This window comes from Heterodontus francisci, unplaced genomic scaffold (genome assembly GCF_036365525.1).
Source record: "Heterodontus francisci isolate sHetFra1 unplaced genomic scaffold, sHetFra1.hap1 HAP1_SCAFFOLD_2153, whole genome shotgun sequence".
Lineage (NCBI taxonomy): Eukaryota > Metazoa > Chordata > Chondrichthyes > Heterodontiformes > Heterodontidae > Heterodontus > Heterodontus francisci.
The window spans coordinates 698-26,994 of NW_027140301.1; the positions used below are offsets into that span (position 1 = coordinate 698).

Below are 26,297 nucleotides of genomic sequence, written 5' to 3' on the forward strand. Positions count from 1 at the left end.
GTAATTGACAGCTCTCAACCTGGTTAGGCATCCTTTGCTCTAAAGCACTGCGGCAATGTTCGAATACACATGCGGCCATCATTTGCAGCATTGTCTTTTTGTTTTAAAAAAGGGTAAAGTCAATTTTTATAACTCTTCAGTCTGTGTGGTTTTTTTTCATCGTTGCTCTTCTCATACGCATAACAAGGTAATTATATTTTGGGGGCGATGTCTATCCCCTCCTTTTGAAACTATCCATTGCTAATATTTTCCACTTTTGACAAATGTATGCTCTCTACAGCATGCCTGACCTGCTGGGTGTTTCCAGAATGTTCTTTTATTTCAGATTTCCAACATCAACGTTTTTGTTTTTTCTTCCACTTAGTGAATGACAGCATGCACTTCGGTCAGTAAGAAAAACCGAGCTTTCCAAATACAGAATGTGCCTAAAACCCAGTCTTTCAGTATTCTTTCCATGAATACACACTAAACTGATGCACCAACGCAACGTGCATACAGAACTGGTGAGTGACTGTTCTCTCAAAAAGTGAGATCTTTTGTGTATGCTAAGAGGAAAATGGAGAGTAGAAAGTGCTATAGAAGACCAAGCAACTGTCCATTCATAGGGGTTGGAGAGAAATAGAAAACTGGAGGGCTTACATACATCAGACCAATCATGCCTGACCTCAAGTTTAAAAAGGCAGCACTGGCAGAAAGTTTCAATAGTTTTAATGTCCAGCATCTCAGGTGAGAACACTGCAGAGAAGACAAACCAAACATGTGTCTTTTGAAAAATCAATTTCAAGTACTAGATTTAAAACAAATCAATTTGAAAACTGTCTGAATCTCAACGGTGTGCTTCAAATCAAATACTCCCAACCTGTAAAAGAACCAGTCTGTTCATGAACTCGATTAAACTGCTGAGTGATAAAAGTTTCTCAAGGGCAATTAAGGATGGGTAACAAATGCTGGCCTAGCCAGCGACGCTCACATCCAATGAAAGAATAAAAACTGTTGCTTTAACCCCACTAAATGGGGGATTAAATTGAAAAATCAAGCGACTGATCAAAAAACTTTCAATTGCCTGGAGAGCAGAACAATGTTATTTAGTACAAAAATCCCTTCATTTTTATGACAGTAATTTCATTATTGTCCAAATGAAACACTGTTTCCTTACCTTTTCTGAAGCTGTGGCTATACGTGTTCCCTGAAGATTTAAAGCAATACAGCTCAGAACTCCTTCATGTGCAGGTATGTCAACTGGAGGCTTTTCTGTGCTGGCAAGGTCCACTATTTGCACATGTCCAGTGTGTGTTCCTGGAAAAGCTAGAAGGGAATTGTTGCTGTTTGGACAAAGGACACATAAGCCTGGAAGAAAGGAAGAGGAGATAGGGCAAAACAATAGTTAAAATAGGGTTACTGTGGGTGCTAATATTCTGTTTTGCCAAGATCTTTATGCCTGGTTTCCCCTGGGTAGAAGTTCAGTCTAAATTCCAAACACATTGTATATGCATTAAACCATCGGGGAACACAATATACGTTGAAAACAGCATTTTCCATACTGAACTTCCTCAATCACACCTCTACCCATTTATCTAGCCTTTCCAAGTCCATTTGGATTAAGGCAGATTGCTCATCAATGGCCACTGTATTCATTTGGGTTTAATCTATAAACTTAACAACTGTGGATAGCATTCTATTCTCAAATCATTTCTAAAAATTTCAAATATTGGCTCCAACACAAACCTGTATGGGACTCCACAAACACACTGCTTTTGCACCACTCCAAATACCACGACCCTTGTTACTTAGCTTTCAGGCAAGCATCAATCCAGGCTAATACTTTGCATCTATCCCACTGGCATATGCTTCGCAAATCAGTATGATGTACAATAATATATGCCTTTCTGAAATCCAGATGCAGAACATCAACTGCCTCAATCTTATGCACCATATCAGTAATATCTCAAAGAAGTTCAGCAAATTGGTCAGATATACTGTTTTAAATCACTCATGGGCCCTTCTACACCCAGTGTAATCTCATGGGCCACATATTAATACAACAATACAGTAATTATATTGGATTATGCTTCAACAAGCTCTTCATTTGAAAGCAACAAAATTCGAGCCATAGGTAAACTAATTACATCTTCATTTTAAAAGTAGATGAATGTCATGGCACTTTTGGCACAGATCAGTCTGCACAAGAAATTACTTTTCTTGTGCACATATTTTAACTCCAGTCAAATTCAATTGTAGTAGATGTCAAGAGACAGCAAATTGGCTCCTCTACATTACATTAAAGGTAAAAACAGCTTTGGAAAACAAATTGTCCATCATATAATCAAATCAAAATGTGAAAAATATTATTTTGTTAGATTATGGGCAGGCATCATGACTGCCTTGGAAACCTAGCTATAAAAAGGTGCAAAGTTCAAGAGCAGCACATGCACACACACACCCCCACCAGTCTGTTTCAGCTTTCTGGAAGCACCATAACCTGCTGCTCAATTCCCCACAGACCAGAAAACAGGTTCCAAATTCAGTGGCTAGTCCATTCAGTAGGGCTTTTACTGTTGAACAATCTTTTCAATCCTTTTTTAATCCACTTGTTAATTTACATTTTTAGCAGAGACATTCTACCTTTCAACGTGTCTCTCACACAGAGAAAACAATCAATCCAGCCTGTTGCTTTTTGCAGTCTGTGTAGTCTTGAAAAACCTGAAGCCTGAGCTCCAGTCACCTGTTTCTGCTTATTTTAACCTGGCCCTGACTTCCTAGAACTTTGAAGCTTATTTTTTAAATCAAGTGTCTGCTGCAAAAAAAAAATCACACTTTGAATCCCAAAGTCAGAGCACCAACACTGGTCTCACACTGTGGACTCCATCACAATGGCAAGAATAAGAGGTTTGTAAATTAACACATTGCTGGTACTGAACTCAGCAGGAGGAACAGGCAAGAGGGAGGTATATAAAGAGCATGTTTATGAAATGACTGTGCAGGGAAAAGAGGCAAAGATTGGCAAGTAACGGAGACCACCAAGTGGGCTTTGGGTACTGCATAAAGCTAGGGAAAAATCAGAGCAATTCCATTCATCTAGGGAAAAAGCAGTGGTGAGCAAAAGGCATAGTGTAGTAGCAGATTCAAGTGGTGTAACTGGTCAACAGTTACTGCTGTCAAAGCTAAAATTAAATCAGGTGGTGATTGTTCCATTGTGGGCTCACATTGTAAATACTGAGAAAGAAAAATGGGCTGTGCATTAAGGACTAGGGTCAATCATTGACTGGTAGCATCCTTGTAAACATTCTATTTTTACAGTTTAAAGTTTTCACAATAATTTTAACCAAATGTATAGCCATTTCAGAGCATAGCATTTTCATTGTACTAATTTCATGGAGTGACTCCCTTTGCAGATTTTTCTTTAATCTGTTAACTTGCTGAACTTCTGAAATCCATATTCTTGAAAGACTGTGGGAATTAAAATGGAAAAATACACAGCAAACCTAATATTCTATTAGGTGGAAGCTACCATACAAAACAAAGGTTATATCTTGCTAGTTCTCTCCCACAATCCAATATTGTGGCTGGATTAGGATAAATTAGGGATTTCGAGGTTTGTTTTTCATCACAGTACCTATTTATGAAAATCATTTCTAGTATAGCCAAGAGATTTTTTTTTAAAAATTTCACAAACCATAGCCCCCGTGGTTTATATAGGCATGCTGTTAGTCTTCTATAAATCAACACTTCTATAATATATTCTATGCATGGAGGACGTACAAGACAAGATTGTTTTCCCCTAACTTGGTATGCATCCTCTTTATTCAATGTTAGGCAAGGTGATTAAAATAGTGGCTTGGAAATACAGAATTGGAGGAGTATTGCTGAAATTTATTTTGCATTTTTGCGTCTGTCCTGATGAGTGCAAGCCGAAAATCTTTGACAGCATCTTTTTTTGCCAGTTCTGAAGGGTCACTGACCTGAAACGTTAACTCTGCTTCTCTCTCCACAGATGCTGCCAGACCTGCTGAGTAGTTCCAGCATTTCTTGTTTTTAATTTCAGATTTCCAGCATCTGCAGTATTTTGCTATTATATAATTATAAATGTCATTTTATTTGCTTTAACTGCCGCAAACACTGAATTGACTGTTAACGTATATACAAAAACACCGTTCTCTTTGCTGTGCTGTAACCTAAAGAATTTTATTTTTATATTTACTCCACATTTTCACTTTCTACCCACTCAGAACTTTACCCTTATCTTTGTTCGAGTCCGTTTTTACCACTGAGGTAATCTATGTCAATCCTTTGGGAGTTTCAGTGGTTACTACCACTGATTACTATACCCAATTTGATGTCACCTGCAAACTCTAAGAATTGCTGTCAATACTTATATATCCTCAATTTTGCTGGAAACCAAATAAGAATGTTGAGCTGAATTCGTCACTGCTACAGTTACCCAAACAAATGAACTCCCAAATTTCTAACACAACGATGAAAGTCAACGGTACAAACATAGTTCAGAAATACCTCTGGCTCTGAACCGTCTGATAAACGCACCTTTTGGGTTGTAGCAGGTTTCAAAGACGTGCAGCTGGTGAGGATTGTGAGTGAATGTGAAGACTTTAATCATGGAATCTAGAACTACTACAATTCTGTAACAAATAAAAGTAAATAGCAGGGCAGAAAAAAAAACAGTCAACGGTACTTTCATCAAAGGCTTCCTGAAAGTTCAGGTAGTCAATGCCAATCAGATCACCTTTATCCACTAACCAAGTAACTTCTTCCAAAAATAGTATGTAAAGATACAACCGTGTGCAGGAAGTGGCTCCAGCTGCAGCTACTCTAAATCCGCATTTCGGACCTGAACGGCAGCTGGAGACACCATGGAGCATCCGTGAGGCTGAGATCATCGTGGATAGCATGTACAGGGAGGTGGTCACATTGCAGGTAAAGACTGCTCAGACAAAAAGGGAATGGGTGACTGCCAGGCAGAGCAAAAGAACTCGGCAGGTAGTGCAGGCATCCCCTGGGTCCATCTCCCTTTCTAACAGATTTCCCACTTTGAATACTGTTGGGGAAAGATAGCTTCTCAGAGGGATGCAGCAAGAGCCAAGTCTGTGGCACCATGGGTGGCTCAGCTGCACAGGAGGGGAGGAAAAGGAGTGGAAGAGCTATACAGTGATAGGGGATTCTATCGTAAGGGGTACAGATAGGCATTGCTGTGGCCGCAAACGTGATTCCAGGATGGAATGTTGCCTCCCTGGTGCTAGGGTCAAGGCTGCAGGTCATTCTGAAGGGGGAGGGTGAACAGTGGTCATGGTACACATTAGTACCAACGACATAGGTAGAAAAAGGGATGAGGTCCTGCAACAAGAATTTAGGGAGCTAGGTAGATTAAAAAGCAGGACCTCAAAAGGTTGCAATATCTGGATTACTCCCGGTGCCACATGCTAGTGAGTATAGGAAAAGAAGGAAAGAGCAGATGAATGTGTGGCTGAGGAGATGGTGCAGGAGGGAGGGCTTTAGTTTCCTGGATCACTGGGTCTGTTTCCAGCAAAGTTGGACCTGAACCAGAACAGGACCAACATCTTTGCTGGGAGGTTTGCTAGTGCTGTTGTTGGGGGGGGTGGGGGCAGCGGTTCAAACTCATTTGGCAGGGGGATGGGATACAGAGTGGAGGTACAGTAGGGGATGATGCACAGACAAATATAGAAGAGAAACTGAGTCAGTCTGGAAGGCAGAGCAAATGTAGACCTGTTAAGGCACAACTGAAAAATGCAAGGCTGGATTTTAATACAAGGAATCTTACTAGTAAGGCAGATGAATTGAGGGCGTTGATTAGCACATGGGATTATGATACTATTGCTGTCACAGAGACATGGTTGAGGGAGGGGCAGGACTGGCAACTCAGTATTCCAGGGTACAGAATCTTCAGGCAAGACAGGTGAGGGGGTAAAAGAGGAGGTGGCATTGCACTGTTGATCAAGGAGTCAATTACTGCAGTAAGGAGGGATGATATCTTAGAAGGCTCCTCAAATGAGGCCATACGGGTAGAACTTAAAAACAAAAAGGGGGCAATCACTTGGCTGGGAGTGTACTACAGGCCTCCAAACAGTCAGTGAGAGATAGAGGAGCAGATATGTAGGCAAATCTCAGAAAAAAATGATGGGGTAATAATAGTAAGGGATTTCAACTTCCCCAATATCAACTGGGATATTTTTATATTTTGAGATACAGCACTGAAATAGGCCCTTCGGCCCACCGAGTCTGTGCCGACCATCAACCACCCATTTATACTAATCCCATATTCCTACCACATCCCCACCTGTCCCTATATTCCCCTACCACCTACCTATACTTGGGGCAAATTATAATGGCCAATTTACCTATCAACCTGCAAGTCTTCGGTGGTGGGAGGAAACCGGAGTACCCGGCGAAAACCCACGCAGACACAGGGAGAACTTGCAAACTCCACACAGACAGTACCCAGAATTGAACCCGGGTCACTGGAGCTGTGAGGCTGCGGTGCTAACCAATGCGCCACTGTGCCACCCATAGTCTGTGTGCAAAAGGCTGAAAGGGGGCGGAATTCTTAAAACGCATACAGGAGAGCTTTTTGAGCCAGTACATAGAAAGTCAGACAAGAGAAGGGGCGGTACTGGACCTAATCCTAGGGAATAAAGCCAGACAAGTGGTAGAAGTGTCAGTGGGGGAGCATTTCGGGGATAGTGACCATAACTAAGATTTAAGGTAGTTATGGAAAAGGACAAAGAGGGAGGGAAAATAAAGGTACTGAATTGGGGGAAGGCCAATTTCAATTTGATAAAACAGGATCTGGCCAAAGTGGACTGGGAGCAGCTACTTGTAGGAAAGTCTACACCAGACCAGTGGGAGTCAAAGAGGAAATAGTGAGATAAAAGCAAAATACTGCGGATGCTGGAAATCTGAAATAAAAACAAGAAATGCTGGAACCACTCAGCAGGTCTGGCAGCATCTGTGGAAAGAGAAGCAGAGTTAACGCTTAGGTTCAGTGACCCTTCTTCGGAACTAGCAAATATTAGAAATGTCAAAGGTGAGAAGCAATTGAGCCAGGGGTGGGGCAAGAGATAACAAAGAAGAAGGTGTAGATTGGACAAGGCTACATAGCTGACCAAGAGGTCATGGAGCAAAGGCAAACAATATGTTAATGGTGTGTTGAAAGACAAATCATTAGTACAGATAAGGTGTTAAGGAACTAAGTACAAACATGAAAAACAGTGGGTAAGCAAACTGAACAAACTACAATGAAATGAAATAAACAAAAGAAAAAAAATTGTAAAAAATAGAAAACAAATGTAAAATGGGGGGCCCCCGTCATGCTCTGAAATTATTGAACTCAATGTTCAGTCCGGCAGGCTGTAGTGTGCCTAATCGGAAAATGAGATGCTGTTCCTCGAGCTTGCATTGATGTTCAGTGGAACACTGCAGCAAGCCCAGGATAGCGATGTGAACATGAGAGCAAGGGGGAGTGTTGAAATGGCCAGCAACCGGAAGCTCGGGGTCCTGCTTGCGGACTGAGCGGAGATGTTCCGCAAAGCAGTCACCCAGTCTGCGTTTGGTCTCCCCAATGCAGAGGAGACCACATTGTGAGCAGCGAATACAGTATACTACATTGAAAGAAGTACAAGTAAATCGCTGCTTCACCTGAAAGGAGTGTTTGGGGCCTGGGATAGTGAGGAGAGAGGAGGTAAATGGGCAGGTATTACACCTCCTGCGATTGCAGTGGAAGGTGCCATGGGACGGGGACGAGGTGGTGGAGGTAATGGAGGAGTGGACCAGGGTATCGCGGAGGGAACGATCCCTTCGGAATGCTGACAGGGGAAGGGAGGGGAAGATGTGTTTGGTAGTGGCATCACGCTGGAGGTGGCGGAAATGGCGGAGGACGATCCTTTGGATATGGAAGCCGATGGGGTGGAAAGTGAGGACAAGGGGAACCCTGTCACCGTTCTGGGAGGGAGGGGAAGGGGTGAAGGTAGAGGTGCGGGAAATGGGCCGGACACGGTTGAGGGCCCTGTCAACAACAGTGGGGGGGAATCCTCGGTTGAGGAAAAAGGAGGTCATATCAGAAGCACGGTCATGGAAGGTGGCATCATCAGAGCAGATGCGTCGGAGACGGAGAAACTGGGAGAATGGAACGGTGTCCTTACAGGAGGTGGGGTATGAAGAAGTGTAGTCGAGGTAGCTGTGGGCTTATAATGGATATTAGTAGACAACCTATCCCCAGAGATGGAGACAGAGAAGTCGAGGAAGGGAAGGGAAGTGTCAGAGATGGACAATGTAAAGAAGGGTGGAAATTGGAAGCAAAATTGATAAAGTTTTCCAGTTCGGGGTGGGAGCAGGAAACGGCATCGATACAGTCATCAATGTACTGGAAAAAGAGTTGGGGGAGGGGGCCTGAGTAGGACTGGAACAAAGAATGCTCGACATATCCCACAAAAAGACAGGCATAACTAGGACCCATGCGGGTACCCATAGCTTTTACTTGAAGGAAGAGAGCGGAGTTGAAGGAGAAATTGTTCAATGTGAGAACAAGTTCAGCCACGCGGAGGAGGGTGGTGGTGGATGGGGACTGGAAATAGCGAGAGTTCAGAGCCAACATGTTCCGATAAAGGTGAAGGGTAAGACCACGAAGTCCAGGGAACCCTGGATGTCAAGGGATATAGAGGATTGGATGAGGAAAAAAAAAATGGAGGCTTATGGCAGATACAGAGCACTGAAAACAGCAGAGGCACTAGAGGAGTACAGAAAGTGTAGGGGGCACTTAAAGTAATTAGGAGAGTGAAGAGGGGACATGAAAAAACAATGGTGGGCAAGATAAAGGAAAATCCCAAGGTGTTTTATAAGTATATTAAGGACAAGGGGATAACCAGGGAAAGAGTAGGGCCCATTAGGGACCAAAGTGGCAATCTGTGTGTGGAGCCAGAGGACATGTGAGGTTTTAAATGATTACTTTTCATCTGTGTTCACTATGGAGAAGGATGATGTAGGTGTAAAGATAAGGGAGGGGAATTGTGATATACTTGAACATATTAGCATTGAAAGGGAGGAAGTATTAGCTGTTTTAGCGGGCTTAAAAGTGGATAAATCCCCAGGCCCAGATGAGATGTATCCCAGGCTGCTATGAGGGGCAAGGGAGGAGATAGAAGGGGCTCTGACACAAATTTTCAAATCCTCGCTGGCCACAGGAAAGGTACCAGACGACTGGAGGACAGCGAATGTGGTACCATTATTCAAGAAGGGTAGCAGGGTATCAGGTAACTACAGGCTGGTGAGTCCATCAGTGGTTGGGAAACTATTGGAAAAAATTGAGGGACAGGATTCATCGCCACTTGGAGAGGCAGGGATTAATCAGGGATAGTCAGCATGGCTTTGTCAGGGGGAGATCGTGTCTAACTAACTTGATTGAATTTTGAGAGGCGGTGACCAGATGTGTAGATGAGGGTAAAGCAGTTGATGTAGTCTACACGGACTTCAGTAAGGTTTTTGAGAAGGTGGTTAAGAAGGTAACAGCCCATGTGATCCAGGGCAATTTGGATCCAAAATTGGCTTAGTGGCAGGAGGCAGAGGGTGAAGGTCGAGGGTTGTTTTTGAGAGTGGAAGCCTGTGACCAGTGGTGTATCACAGGAATCGGTGCTGGGACCCTTGCTGTTTGGAGTGTACATTAACGATTTAGATGTGAATATAGGAGGTACGATCAGCAAGTTCGCAGATGACATGAAAATTGGTGGTGTTGTAAATAGTGAAGAGGAAAGCCTTAGGTTACAGGACGATATAGATGGGTTGGTGAGATGGGCGGAGCCGTGGCATATGAAAATTAATCCTGAGAAGTGTGAGGTGATGCATTTTGGGAGGACTAACAAGGCAAGGGAATATACAATGGATGGTAGGATCCTAGGAAGTACAGAGGGTCAGAGGTACCTTGGTGTACTTGTCCATAGATCACTGAAGGCAGCAGCACAGGCAGATAAGGTGGTTAGGAAGGTATACGGGATACTTGCCTATATTAGCCGAGGCATCAAATATAAGAGCAGGGAGGTTATGATGGTGCTGTATAAAACTCTAGTTAGGCCACAGCTGGAGTACTGTGTACAGTTCTGGGCACCACACTATAGGAAGGATGTGATTGCATTAGAGAGGGTGCAGAGGAGATTCACCAGGATGTTGCCTGGGCTGGAGCATTTCAGCTATGAAGAGAGACTGGATAGGCCAGGGTTGTTTTCCTTACAGCAGAGAAGGCTGAGGGGGGTTGGGGGGGGGGGGGGGGGGTGGAGTGGGGGCATGATTGAAGTATACAAAATTATGAGGGGCATTGATAGGTTAGATAGGAAGAAACTTTTTCGCTTAGTGGAGGAGTCAATAACCAGGGGGCATAGATTTAAGGTAGCGGGCAGAAGGTTTAGAGAGGATTTGAGGAAAATATTTTTCACTCAGAGGGTGGTTGGCATCTGGAACGCACTGCCTGAAGAGGTGGTAGAGGCAGGAATCCTCACAACATTGCAGTATTTAGATGAGCACCTGAAACACCACAGCATACAAGGCTACAGGCCAAGTGCTGAAAAATGGGATTCGAGTAGTTAGGTGCTTGATGGCCAGCACAGACATGAAGGGCCTGTTTCTGTGCTGTATAACTCTATGACTCTAACCTTTTTAGGTGTCGAGCATCTCTAGTGGCCCCCTTCTCTTTACAGGTGATCAAGGGCATCCCTTGATCACTTCAACCATCTTCCCAGTGATGGAGATCATGAATGGGCTGTAGTTCCCTGGCTCTGATTTGTTCACTTTTTGAAAATTGGAACGGAGTTACTTCCCATCTAAAAGATAATATCCCATACTCTATTGAGCTACTGAGATTATGGGCAAGGGACTTGGAGCACCTGTCCCATCTTTTTAAGCATCCATGAATGGATATCATTTGAACCAGATCCCTGCCTATTGAGATTTCCTATTCTATCCAAAATAACATTTCTGTCGAGCCTGCTCTGCCATTCAATTAAATCATAATGGATCGTTTCACTCCATTTTACCTACCTTAGCTCCATATTCCTTGATACTTCACAGCTGGAACATTAGCATCATCCAGAGTATAAAATGAATGTAAAATACTAATTTAACCTGAAAATCAGTTTGAATCTGTCCTATACTGCCTTCCAGTGGCCCTAGATGATCCTTAATGGTCTCGAGTCCTGACGTAGCTGAAAAGCTTTTGATATTACTACCAGAGAGTACAGTTTATACTGAGAAAGACTGTCAAAAAATTTAAGACCCCATTAATAAACTTCCAGAGTGTGTGTGTATTTGGTAAAAGAATTTCAATATCGGTAACTGATGGGAAAATAAATTTTCCAAACAGTAAGTGGCCTCCTTAAAGTCTAGCGGAGCAAAGAAATCTAGGGATGCAGATACACAAATCACTAAAAGTGACCATGATTAACAAAACCATAAAAAAAGCATTGGGGTTTATTTCTAGAGGGATAGAATTGAAAAGCAGAGAAGTTATGTTAAACTTGTACAAAGCTTTGGTTAGACCACTGCACAAGTTCTGGTCTCCATATTATGGAAAGTATGTAGAGGTACTGGAGAAAGTGTAAAGAAAATTAACAAAGGATGATGCCAGAACTGAGAGGTTTATATCTATCAGGAAAGATTGCATAGGCTGGGGCTCCTTGCTCCAGAACAAAGACAACTGAGGGGTGACCTGATAGGGTAGATGTAGAGATGATGTTCCCACTTGCAGAGGAAACCAAAACTGGGGGCAAATGATGGATTTACAGAATTCAGGAAAAGCTTACTTACCCAGAGAGTGGCAAGAATGGTGCAATTTGGTAGTACAAGGAGTAGTTGAGGCAAGTAGCATAAATGCATTCAAGGGGAAGCTCGCGAAGCACAAGGGAGAAAATAGGATGTACTGATAAGGTTGGATCAAGAGGGGTGGGAGGAGGCTTGTGTGAAGTATAAACACCAGCACTGACTACGTTAACTCTGCTTCGCTCTCCACAGTTGCTGCCCAGACCTGCTGAGTATTTCCAGCATTGACTAATTGGGCCAAATAGCCCATTCCTGTGCTGCACATTGTTTATATATAGAATTATATGAAAAGTTCTTCAGTGAAATTACTTCACTTGTACAATAACCTATGAATCAACAGTAAACATGATGCAAAAAAAAGATACTGTGAGCTACCTCCTTGCCCTCTGAGGTAGCAATAGCTCAGGGCTACTGTGGAAAGACCATGGCATGATATGCATAAATTTCCAAAAGGCATTTCACCATGTTCAAGAAGCAAGTCTGGTTAAGATTCAAGGTAAATCTTGGGAGTAAACAAGTCAGAAAGGAAAACTTCAGGGTCTAAGAGCATGAACTAAGATGAACATGAACAGCCTTCCTAGTCTGTAATTATATTGTGATCTAGTTAAGCCAGAAACGCAAAATGTTGACTGGAAATGGAGCACTATCTTCAATATTTATTCAACAAAACATTGAATTTTAGATTTGCAACACATCTGGGAAAATGAAAACAGAGAAACTAAATTCCAAGGGGTGTAATTAAATTTCCAAGAATTACCTGTCTCTCCGTAGTTTAACTGCTTTGACTTCTGTAGAAAATTCGATTTCAATAACTGTCTTCTTCTTTAAATCATCCCATATCATTACTGTAAAAATACCACAGCATTTAATCATTTCCTTTCAATATGAAACCAGGTCAATCCACAAAATGAGTTTAATAATTATACTTCCTTTCTTCAGAACCTTACACAAATGCCTTTGCGGACCACACTCCATACCTGTACCAATGCTACTTTATGTAAACAATTAAAAAGAAAATACATTACAAAAATGGTAAGCTTCCTCTGGGGCCACCCAGGTACCTGCCTATGCGATAACTTTTTAACCACATCTTTAAACACCACAACGCTCAGTGAGCAGCCAAGTAAAAACTGATTTGATTTCATTAGTTCCTGGGATGCGGGCGTCGCTGGCCAGGCCAGCATTTATTACCCATCCCTAATTGCCCTCGAGAAGGTGGTGGTGAACTGCCTTCTTGAACCGCTGCAGTCCATGTGGGGTAGGTACACCCACAGTGCTGGTAGGAAGGGAGTACCAGGATTTTGACCCAGCGACAGTGAAGGAACGACGATATAGTTCCAAGTCAGGAAGGTGTGTGGCTTGGACGGGAACTTGCAGGTGGTGTTGTTCCCATGCATCTGCTGCCTTTGTCCTTCTAGGTGGTAGAGGTCGCGGGTTTGGAAGGTGCTATCTAAGGAGCATTGGTGCGCTGCTACAGTATACCCTGTAGATAGTACACACTGCTGCCACTGTGCGTCAGTGGTGGAGGGAATGAATGTTTGTGATTGGGGTGCCAATCAAGCAGGCTGCTTGGTCCTTGAGTGCTGTTGGAGCTGCACCCATCCAGGCAAGTGGAGAGTATTCCATCATACTCCTGACTGGTGTCTTGTATACGGTGGACAGGCTTTGGGGTGTCAGGAGGAGAGTTATTCACCCAGGATGCCTAGCCTCTGAGCTGCTCTTGTAGCCACGGTATTTATATGACTACTCCAGTTCAGTTTCTGGTCAATGGTAATCCCCAAGATGTTGATAGTGGGGATTCAACAATGGTAATGCCATTGAATGTCAAGGGGAGATAGTTATATCCTCTCGTGTTGGAGATGGTCATTGCCTGGCACTTGTGCAGCACGGATATTACTTGCCACTTATCAGCCCTAGCCTGGATATTGTCCATGTCTTTCTGTGTTCCTACAGACTCAAGTATCTGAGGAATCGCGAATGCACAATGTTCAGCACCAATCGTGAGCAAACATCCGCACTTCTGACCTTATGATTGAAGGAAGGTCACTGATGAAGCAGCTGAAGATGGTTGGGCCAAGGACATTACCTTGACAAACTCCTGCAGTGATGTCCTGGAGCAGAGATGATTGACCAACAACCACAACCATCTTCCTTTGCGCTAGGTACAATTCCAACCACTGGAGAGTTTTCCTCCCCGATTCCCATTGATTCCAGTTTTGCTAGGGCTCCTTGATGCCATACTAAGTCAAATGCTGCCTTGATGTCAAGGACAGTCACACACCTCATCTCGAGTTCAGCTCTTTTGTCCATGTTTGAACCAAGGCTGTAATGAGGTCAGGAGCTGAGAAGCCCGGACGGAACCTAAACTGAGCGTCACTGAGCACTTTATTGCTAAGCAAGTGCAGCTTGATAGCACTGTCGATGACACCAAGACATCACTTTACTGATGATAGAGAGTAGATCCATGAAAATCAGAAACATTACGGCCCATAATATGCTGTCAAATAACGCTCCCCACTATTTATACACAAATACTACAGCAACCTCAGGCAAGGGCAGATTCACAACCAAACACAGAAATTCTAAAGTTGCTGGCCCACCATGAGCTTCATGAAAGCAACATCTCAGTCTGGCTCAACACTGAAATGTAGTGAGTGGTGTGAAGTAACTGTACTTGCATGGTATATACAAACTAAACTTGCCACATAACGTTAGAGCTGGTCTGAACTGATGCAGAGAGCCCATTTTGGAGCCATCTAAGATCCTTGCACATTTAATGAACTCTACAACCATCTTATTTCTTTAATTGTCCCATTGCCTTGCATCATCATCCCTTTGTCATTTACTTACGCTGCCTTCCACCCCTTCACAGACCTTCCGTTTAACTCATTCCTCCCCTTTACCTGCCTCTGTACTTAAAAAAAAAAAAATTACATCTAACTTCATCCCATTCTGATGAAAGATCGACCTGAAACATTAACTGTTTCTCTCTCCACAGAGGTTGCCAGATCTGAGTATTTCCAGCAATTCCTGAGTTTAATTTTCATTTCAGATTTCCAGCATCAGCAGCATTTTACTTTTGTTTTAATTAAAACAAAACCTGGATTAGCTGTCAGAGATTCTTTTAACAATGTGAAAATTGTGCATTACTACCAATAAACCACTCTGGCACCAAAAATTATTACAGGTGTGGAGTTTCATTCTTTCAAGTTTTAATTGTTGTTGGATATTTTAATACTGTGAAATTTTTTTTTTAAAACTTTTCCCTTCCCCTCTCAATCCAACTTTCTTTCCCTCAGTTTCCCTTTCTATACCTGACTTCACATTTAATTCACCCACTGTAATTTTCACTTCCATCTTCGCCCTTGTGCTGTTCATTTCACAATTCTTCAATCTAGGAGATATGCAGTTGCTTGCCCCATTCACTCAGATCCCAGATGCTCAGTTTCCTTCAGAGCTTCTCAACTCACACTTTCACCAACTTGCAGCACAATATTGTCAAGATTAAACTGGCAATGGTAAATCTAACCAAATGGCAGACACCATTAGATTCACTCCCACAGCAAATTATGGCAGATTAGAACACAGATGCCAAAGATAGACAGCCATTCACAGCTAGCAGAGATTCCAGGAGATCAATCAGCGCTTGTTACCTGTGTGGCTTTTGGTGAGACTAAGGAAGGTTGGCTAGAAATTTCTGAAGTTTACAAAACATACATTTAGAATCTTTTAAAATGAAAGAAATTTTCTCCATTCATCCCATTTACTGTTATTATTTGGAGACAACTCTACAGTTATTGAAATTAATTTTCATGGCAAAGTTCAGAACTCAAGTCATAATCCACTGCAATGCAGCAGAGGACCTCTGTTGTGTGTCCAGCTATAGGCTTATAACCCTAGCTTCCAAGATTTACATGTATTAGTTGCATGGCCTTTTCGAAGTCTATTTTTGCTTTCCATGTAGCTCTAGCAACTGTTCTCAACTAGTTTTAGTACAGTGCAGTTTACCAAGTCGCTAGATTAATAAGTTTTGTCTACATTTCTGTAGTAACTGGAGAAATTAGTATATATTGTTATGAAAGTGCTTCCACTTTTTAAATATTTTGAGGACTCCTGTTTGACAATTGTGGAAATGGATTCATTTGGGACTGAAGAAATTCCATAGATGCTGGACTTTGCTTTTTTAAAAAAAAAGTCACTGGAAGGACTTGGAGTTTTCTATAAAAACAAACCCTTACTGGATGTCACATACCTTAAGCTAAACAAACAGCAAGTGCCTTGGTTGTTTACAGAGAAGTGACATGTCAAGATTTATGGTCAAGAATTGGTTTTGTTCTGGATATTGTTTGAATCAGTTGGGGGTGAGCCTGTTAAGAGAGAAGCACCCGGCTCATCCTTTCTCCATCTCTCCGAGAAATCCTGAGAATTGAGTGTGTGGATTGAAACCCTGGATGCCGCATTTCTCCTGGAAAGCCTGCCAGCCTAATCCTCAACGTCACCTGAAGAGAACTGCTCTAAAAAGATCCCAGTGACAGCAGTCAACATGTATTTGGGATGCCAGAATAAAGGGACAACTAATATCATTCCATACCTTAGCCTTTCCTTTCAAGAATTAACAAGTATTTAGCCAAAGTTTTTTTTTTGGCCTGTTTGTAAAGAAATCTCTGCAGAGAAAACTTCTTTAGCCTGTGTGCGTGCGCACGTACACACGTTGGGCTAAGTTAGAAGGGAACATTCATATTTCAATCAGTGTTACTGCTGTGCATCTTTACTAAAGCCTTGTTTTGCAATAAATTGCTAATTTTGTTATTTATTAAAGAAACCTGGTTGGTGGATTTTATTCTGAAATAAGAAGAGTACATAATTGGCTGTATCGGCAACTGGGTAAACATTTAAATAGATGTTGTGACCTATGGAGAAGTGGAAAGAGAGAATGACAGTGCGCACCTCCAGCCTCGGTCATAACATATAATTAGGGATAAGTTGTTAATCATTGAATCGTTAACAATACGGTGAATAGATGAGACCCCAACACAGATCCTTGCGGCTCATCATTAGTCACATCTTGAACTTGAAAGAGAAGCACTTCAAAGAGAAGAACAGGGAAAATCAAGGCATTTTAAAGGGCAAGAGACCGGCAGGAGAGAGAAAGGGAGTAAGAAAGGGAAGTCAAATTTTAAAAAGCTGGAGCTAAAGCAAAAGGATGGCCTTGAATAGTGAAAATTCTGGTGAGGAAAGACTTGACACCAGCCAAAGGACCCAGTAGAGAGCTGTTTAAATTTGAACAAGCCCTCCCGAAGTTTGAGGAAAGGGATGTAGAGGCATTTTTCATTTAATTCGAAAAAAGATAGCTAGACAGATGAAGTGACCAAAGGAAAGCTGGACACTGCTCATGCAAAGCAGATTGATGGGCAGAGCTCATGAAGTTTATGCCATGCTTTCCGAGGAGGCTTCTGCAAATTATGAGATAGCAAAAAAGGCTCTTCTCGCTGCTTACCTGTTAGTCCCTGAAGCTTATAGACAGAAATTTCGGAACCTCCGGAAACAGCCTGGGCAGACTTACATAGAATTTGAGAGGGTAAAGCAAATTAACTTTGATCGTTGGATGCGGGCACTAAAGGTACAGGCCATGTATGAGACCTTCAGGGAAATAAATTTCCTCGAAGAATTAAAAAAAAAACTTACTCCCTTTGTTAGTAAGACGCCATGTAGAGAACCAGAAGGTTTCAACAGCCAGACAAGTAGCTGAGATCAATGATTACATGCTTGTTTACAAGACGAAACCCTTTTTCCAATCGCCCCGACAAACCAGAGAAGGATAGAAGGTGGGAGGGTGAAAGGAAGGTAAGTAGCGGGGGTCGCCCCTGGATCTCCCCCTCAGGCCAGAAAGGAAGATGCTGAGGGTGGAATTAAGGTCTGAAAGCCTATGTGTTTCCATTGCCACAAGGTGAGACACCTTCGTATAGAATGCTGGGATTTGCGGGGTAAACCATGGAACTTATTGGGATACACAAGGCCTATGCAGAGAAAGGGGCACTGACAGAGTACGACCGATCAGGCTATAGCTCTAACTGGAGCTGCAAGGCCAAGTACAAAAATCGCTGTGAGCATGATACTTGAGTGTTATAGGGAATTTTTGTTAAAAAGAAAAGTCACTCCTTATCCCTCAAGTGAGGCAGGTAAACCTATAGTTGTACTTAGGGATACCGGAGCCACCCAAGTTATTTTGCTGGGAAAAGGCATAACTTTTCCATCAGAGAGCGCACGGCATGCCAAGGTTTCAGTGAATGGTATTGGCAGAGAGTACCTTTGTAGTGGCTGCACCTGGAGTGTGACCTAATGTCTGGAACGGTAACTGTTGGAGTTGTCCACAGTTTGCCTGTAGATGGAGTTGACCTACTCCTGGAGAATGATTTGGCCGAAGTGAAGGTCGCAGCTTCTCCAGTAGTCATGAAAAGACCAAGTGAAGTCAAAGAGACAGAGCAGTTGCAGGAAAAGGTTCCAGGAATATTTCCTTCATGCGCAGTGACCCGAGCAATGGCTAAACAAGTTCCATTGTCAGAGGTAAAATTGGCACCACAGACAGATAGCCGATTATCTGAAACTTTCCTTGTAAGTAAGCATGCAAGTGCAGCAGGCAGTTAAGGCGGCAAATGCTATGTGGGCCTTCATAGCAAGAGAATTCGAGTACAGGAGTCAGGATGTCTTGCTGAAATTATGCAAGGCCTTGATGAGACCACATCTGGAGTATTAGGTGCAGTTTTGGCCTCCTTATCTGAGGAAGGATGTCCTTGCTATGGAAGGAGTGCAGCGAAGGTTCACCAGACTGATTCCTGGGATGTCAGGACTGACGTATGAAGTGAGATTGGGTCGATTAGGCTTGTATTCGCTAGAGTTTAGAAGAATGAGAAGGGATCTCATAGAAACCTACAAAATTCTAACAGGACTGGACAGACTAGATGCAGGAAGGATGTTCCCGATGGCGGGGGAGTCCAGGACCAGGGATCACAGTCTAACGATAAAGGTAAGCCATTTAGGACTGAGATGAGGAAGGATTTCTTCACCCAGAGAGTGGTGAAATTGTGAAATTCTCGACCACAGAAAAGTAGTTGAGGCCAAATCGTTAAATATATTCAAGAAAGAGTTAGATATAGTTCTTAGGGCTAAAGGAATCAATGGATACGGAGAGAAAGCGGGAACAGGGTACTGAGTTTGGACAATCAGCCATGATCGTATTGAATGGCAATACAGGCTCGAAAGGCTGAATGGCCTGCTCCTGCTCCTATTTTCTATGTTTCGACCTCTGGGAGCAGAATTAAAATTAACAAAAAAAGTTATTTTAAATGTAATATTTGATTGACACTAAAAAGGCTGCATTTATTGTCCATTTCTGGTTGCCCTGGCAGGGCATCATCTTTTTGGAACCATTAGTTCACACAGATATTTCATTAGATTTAACAGTGTATATGGCATTATCGTCCTTGAAGACAGACAGTGATACTGTTGGGGTTTAACGTAAATCTGGCAGCTTTCATGGCCATTTTCCCTGGTTCCAGCATACCAATTTTACCATGTCATGGTTGGATTATACCTCAGAATTGCTAGTCCAGTAGCATAACCACTATACCCAAATGAAGTACATTTTAATTTAAGTCACAAACCAGCCCTTCAACATTTTTCCCCAACATGGCACAGATGGAAAATAGCATAGTCCTCAGAAGGGTTAATCCCAATAACACATTTCCAATGACCACACTATACCTTTATTGGGAGGATACTTGGGCTTTTTACCACCTCCAACCAAAGCTAAGTAATTACATCGAAAAAGCATTTCAACATGACCAATTCCTCCTTCCATAAATTCTGTAAAAGAAAAAAAAAATCAAATGATGCAAAGCAGTCAGCATTACTGAAACAGTGTCCCGACGGGTGCAGCATAAAATAAATCAAGAAATAACATGCAACTTGCCAATTCATTCTTGTGCCAAAGGTCTATCATGCTTTTCCTCACTGGTGTATTGTATTTGGAACTGAAATGTCTGGTCTCAAAACTATTTACATCTATTTATCTTCTACTAGAAGGCAGTCCCAACATTAAATGTAGTCAAACTGTCCCTGTACACAAGTTCCATTGTTTTTGTTAATACTCAAATGCTGCCACTCATAAAATGAAGTGGCAAATGCCATTCTTACCATTGTCCTTTTAAACCTTTATGTTGCTTCAAAAGTATTACGTGTCAATCAATAAAAAGGGTCAACGTTGGCAGTCGAGAGAGCACCATCCTGCTTCTCTTCAAATCGTGCTATAGGATCTTTTATGACTGACATATTAAGCCAAGCCCTACAGGCATTTAAGAGGGCACCCAATAATGAGCCCTTTCCTCATTACTGCTCTACAGGTTAGCAAGCATGAAAATCACAATGGCCTGTACAGGTGGGTTGAGAATTTAGCCCAGAAGGAAAAAACAACAGGTGGCACTGTCAGAGGCAACTACTTCTGTTTGCTGCTGCTAGTGCGGTTATCTCCAGAGAAGCCTTTCAAGACCCTGGAGACAAGATTGTCTCTTGCCTCTCTGCTTGAATATTATTTTCATGTGCATCGCTTGCTAAAACATTTTACAGCATCAATTCAATATTTAAAAAAAAAAACAATTTATATGCTGGAGACAGAAATCAAAAATCAACCTCTTATTTACAATAGAATGAATCTTAACCTCAACATTTGTAACTATTGTAAAAGCAATAGTAATCACAAATCTGCATTACCTGACTGGCGATACGCCTCACCTTGTTTTTCCTTCTCCTTCAGCGGATCAGTATTATAGACTCGGAATCCATTTTCCATTCCACATGCAAAACAGCCTGCAAAAAAAAAAAAATCAGGAAACAGAAAGCATTGAGAACCTTCATGCAACCCTTGGTGTTGAGAAGGAACATTTTAATTAAAAACACTGCTCATTTTTAAAAAGCCAAGCATAACGCTGATGTTCTGCCTCAATTAAAACAAAATGGTCAAAACACATCTTAGAATCAAAAGAACATCAGCAAGACTGATTAAATAAAGCCTCCCTCAAAACAACCACCTTGAATACAGTACTACAGAGAAGCCCTACTCAATTTAATGACAACCTACATAAGAAATTTAGAATAAAGAAACATAAAATGCCATACAAGATTGTAAGCTTGAGCATTGGAGAAGGATGGTGTGGTCAACTTTGGCATAGGCTGCAGAGGGATAAGGAGCACCGCAGCCTCACAGCTCCAGGGACCCAGGTTCGATTCTGGGTACTGCCTGTGCAGAGTTTGCAAGTTCTCCCTGTGACTGCGTGGGTTTTCGCCGGGTGCTCCGGTTTTCTCCCACAGCCAAAGACTTGCAGTTGATAGGTAAATTGGCCGTTGTAAATTGCCCTTAGTGTAGGTTGGTGGTAGGGAATATGAGATTACTGTAGGGTTAGTATAAATGGGTGTTTGTTAGTCAGCACAGACTCAGTGGGCCGAAGGGCCTGTTTCAGTGCTGTATCTCTAAATAAATAAATAAAGGAAAGCAAGTTCTTGTATAAGCAAAATATTTAGTCTTTGCACAGTAACCACAAAACACTCCACAAAGCTGCCAGTGAGGGGAGGAATATTCAGGACAACAGTTTTTTTTTTAAGAAAAAAAAAGTACAATCTCCACTTCTCTTCAGCTGATGGACTTGGACTAGCGTTATGCTAATCGGAGGTAGGTTATGCTAGTTAGGAGGTTGCACCATTAACTTCCAAAACTGATACTGAGCACTTCTTTCCTCCACCCCCATCTTAATTGTCTTACATTCACATCTCTCAAGCTAACTAATATTCTGACTGCTCCTTCCATGGCCACAACCAGCAACAGGGTGATCAATCCCACAAATCCAGCAATGTAAATGGGAGATCCTCACCCACTGGACGGGAGCATTCTGCGGGATATCAACCCAGATTTTAGAGTCAGATTGTTTAGAGCGGGTTTGAACTGAACACTTTGACCTGAAGGCAAGAATGCTACCACTAAACCAAAGGTTTGCTCCAGTTGGTCTGGCAATAAAAAGGTTAAATTATGGGACAGGTTGCATAGACTATGCTTGGATTCCCTTCAATACAGAAGATTAAGGGGTGATTTAATTGAGGTCTTTAAGATGATGATCAAAGGAGTTGAGGGCAGATAGAGAGAAACTGTTTCCCCTGGTGGGAGAGTCCAGAACAAGAGGGCTAACCTTAAATCTTCACTCAAAGGGAAGTGGAAATCTGGAACTCTTATTTCCTCAAAAAGCTGTTGAAACTAGTCCGTTAAAAATGTCGAAATGCAGATTTCCAGCATCTGCAGTATTTTTAAATAAAACAGAAGGCACTGTAATTACTCAGGTCAGGCAGCATCTGTGGAGAGGGAAAATTAGTTAATGTTTCAGGTCTGTTACCTTTCATCAGAACTGGCAACGGTTAGAAAAGAATTAGGTTTTAACCGAGTGAAGGTGGGGGGGGGCGGGGTGGCTGGGGAAGAGAACAAAGGGGAAGCTGTTTGATAGGGCAGAGGACAGGAGAGATTAAATAACAAAGCTGTCCTGGGACAAAGGCAAAGAGTGTGCTAATGCTTGTGGTGAAAGACAAAGCATTAGTCCAAAGAGTGTTAATAGCAGAATGAGCAGCTCTGACTACATGAAAAGCAGGCACATGGTTAAAAAATAAAACATTGAAAAAAAGTCCAGTCATGCTCTGAAGATATTGAACTCAATGTTGAGTCCGCAAGGCTGCAGAGTGCCTAATCGAAAGATCAGGTGCTGCTCCTTGAGCTTGCCTTGATGTTCACTGAACACTGCAACAGGTCAAAGACAGAAATATTGGCATGAGAGCAGGGGGTTGTTGAAATGGCAAGTGACTGGAATCCACAAAGCGGTCACCCAATCTGCATTTGGTCTCACCAATGTAGAGGAGACCTTATTGTGAGCAGTGAATACTGTATACTGAACAGAAGGAAGTACAAGTAAATCGCTGCTTCACCTGGAAGGAATGTTTTGCGGCCCTGGATGGTGAGGAGAGAGGACGTAAAAGGGCAGGTATTACACTTCCTGCAATTGCATGGAAAGGGGACGAGGTGTCGGGGGTGATGGAAGAGTGGACCAGGGTATCGTGGAGGGAACGATCCCTTCGGAATGTTGACAGGGGAGGGGAAGATGTGTTTGGTGGTGGCATCATGCTGGAGGCGGCAGAAATGGCAGAGGATGATCTTTTGGATGTGGATGCTTGTGGGGTGGAATGTGAGGACAAGGGGAACCCTGTCGTGGTTGAGAGATAGGGGAAAAAGGGTGACGGCAGAAGTGCAGGAAATGGGTTGGGCATGGCAGTATTTTTCTTTTGATAGCAATGGTATTGAGGATTACAGTCCAAAAGCGGGTAAATGGAGTCAAGATAGGCCATGATCTAACTGAATGGCGGAACATATGAGGTCAATGTAGGATTAGTATAAATGGGTGGTTGTTGGTCAGCACAGACTCGGTGGGCTGCAGGGCCTGTTTCAGTGCTGTATCTCTAAATAAATTTAAAAAATAAACAGACTCAAGGGGCTGACAGGCCTATACCTGTTGCTACATATGGCTTAGTATGTACTAACCATTGGGAAAAACTACAGGTACTGCAATTCAGCAAAATTAGCAAGACTTCGGCACGTTTGGAACACTGATTCTCAATCTGTAGTACAAATATAATATCTGGTTGACATTTTTCACTTTCTACCCTTAACTACTGTATGGGCCTCTTAGCAGATTTGTTTCAACTGTGAAATAAATAGGCTATTGAGTTACTAGCCCTATTATACAAACAGTTTTCTTTAATAAATACAATTTGTTCTGTAAAATTTAGAGCCTACCAGAATATGCCAAATAATAAAACACTTCATAAAATTTACCATTGCAATTAGAAGTGTACAAGAACTGATACAGTATATTTTACTGCAAACTCCACATAAGTACACAAAATGTGGAAATACTGCAATAGTTTTGCCAATACACAAGTCAGAAAACAGCAATCACCGTACAATATGTAAACAACATAGCTTGAACAAATAGTGGGAGTATATACACTGGAAAAGCTTGGTAATGGAAGGTGTACTGGGAGTAGTGGTGTCCAATAGGTTAGTCACTAGCCGTCGCTGACCATCTGCATTTATATAGCACCTTTAACATAGCAAAAATATATCTCAAGTTGCTTCGCAACAGCATCAATCAAAATTAGCCGGACATGGCTAACTGGGAATCCAAATGTGAATAGCATTTTTCATTAATTAAAAACAACTTGTTAGGCATATAATTTCAATACTCATTTGCATGGTTCACATACATGTACTTCAATGTTTTTTGATTTGATCGGCACTTTATCCACTGAAGCGAAGAGCTATTTCCTTCATTACTTATGTGCAATGCCTACAGTGTGCACTTGCTACAGATGCACTGCGGCAATTCACCACAGTTTCTTTAGTTTCTCCCAAAACTACAACCTCCACAGAAAAAATGGACAGGTGCATATGAACACCACCTCCAAAAGGTCCTTTCCAAGTCACATACTATCCGGAGACGTATATTGCCATTTCTCCGTTGGTGGGTCAAAATCCTGGAACTCCCTACCTGACAGCATTGTAGGAACACCTGCACCACATGGACTGCAGAAGCTTCCCACGAACAAGTAGGGATGCTTGCCTTGGAAATGAGACCCAAACCTTCAGAATGCATATATAAGATTTAGATCAAGCCTACACTCAAAACTTCAGTGCTGCTTTGTCTGTTTACTGCAGTACCATTAGAGAGTCAAGAGTGTTGCACATACATTAACACAAACTCATGAAATGAAACTGGACAACTCAGTAAAACAAACATAGAACATTGTATCAAAATAAACTTACTAGCATTTTACTTCAGATTTAAATAAGTATTCTCACTCGACCCCCTTTTTTAAAAAAAAACTGCTACAAGCCTGGTGAACAAGCAACACCACTGTATTTAATATAAAAGTTAGTAACCGCTTGCTTTAGGTCTCTAGTACAGGTGTCCAAGCTAGCAAACAACGACCCTGAATTAATATTTACTGACGCAGCTCCTTGTAGACATCCTTACTAGCACAAGATCCCAAGCAGCATTGCATCAATGGGTTCCTACAGGTGAGTTTGCCCAGGTGGCTCCCTAATTCAGCAGGCTCAATATTGAGGGCTCTGCAAGGGAAATATTGTCACCATCTCCTACAAAAAAAGGTTGGGGCTTTAAATTTTATAGATAAAATTACTTGCCAAGATTTGAAGGAAAGTTTTGAAAGGGCTCTCCTATTACAACTGCTTGTACTCATCTTCCTTTAACAGCAATTTCCAAAATCAGTTACATTTCCTGTACAGTTCATCTTTTCCCCTAGGCAGCATGTCATGCACAACCACTGCTCAACTATTTTGCTGACTTACTTATGCTAGGGATTTTAATTTAACTTGTATGACTAGTAATTAACACAGAATACTTCCTGTATTTACTGAAACAGCCCAATTAACCCTACAGTTGAAACAAAAAAAATCAATCTTGCACAAGTGAGTGCTATTGGTACCATATCAATTTGTGCTTAATAACTACCTGAGCTGTAGTGTTAGTACCACATAAAAGCACTCATGAACAGTAACACAATGCAATAGTTCAAGCACATGTACTACTGCAGAGTTTGCAATTGGGAGAAGGAAGCAAATAAAATTCCACTAAAATTTTCTATTTTTTTTAAATTAAAGATATGCAATTGGCACATACATTAAAGAGATTAATGCATAGAGGTTGCTATATGCAATGTTTATTTGTAAAGACCACCTGTGGAAATCACTTAAAACTCCAATGCTCAGGATTTATACTGTTCCCTTCATTTACATACATATGAACATTTACTCCATGAGTCCGAACTGTTCTGCCAATCAGATCTTGGCAACACAGTTTATGACACAGGAGGCGGCCATTTGGCCCATCATGTCTGTGCCAGCAAAGGGGAATATAACGTAATCCCACTTTACAGTTCTTGCTCCATAGCCCTGTAGCTTACAGCACTTCAAGTGTATATCCAAATTCTAAATGCAATGAGTTTCTGCCTCTACCACCCTTTCAAACAGTGAGTTCCAGACTACACACCCACCCCACCAACCTCAGTGATAAAATCTTCATTAACTCTATTTTACCCACCGTCGATCCACAACCCTAGATATCATTACCTTAAAAAAAATGAATCCCAATTTAGAAAATTTAAATTGTCCCATCATCTATCAGGTTTTGGGGCGAGAGTTCCAGATTATTACAATGCTTTGTGTGGAAAAAAAGTGCTTCCTGATTTCACTGCTAAATGATTTAGTCTGGTTTTAATAATTTTATCCCCTTGTTCCAGATTCCCCAACCAGAGAAAATAGTTTTGCTGTATTCACACGACTTAATCATTTCAAACACCTCAGTCAT

General features: G+C 42.0%; 1 protein-coding gene across 1 annotated transcript; it reads right to left on the reverse strand.

Annotated features, from left to right (window-relative positions):
• Nucleotides 1-1,106: 1,106 nt before the first annotated feature.
• On the reverse strand, nucleotides 1,107-26,297 carry LOC137359184 (WD repeat domain phosphoinositide-interacting protein 3-like). The gene is made up of 8 exons (XM_068025246.1): nucleotides 26,240-26,297; nucleotides 24,459-24,550; nucleotides 23,418-23,526; nucleotides 20,593-20,688; nucleotides 19,588-19,689; nucleotides 12,584-12,671; nucleotides 4,540-4,634; nucleotides 1,107-1,347 (listed from the first exon to the last, which is right to left on the reverse strand). Exons 1-8 carry the CDS (start codon nucleotides 26,295-26,297, stop codon nucleotides 1,109-1,111), a joined length of 879 nt encoding a protein of 292 aa, XP_067881347.1. The 3' UTR covers nucleotides 1,107-1,108.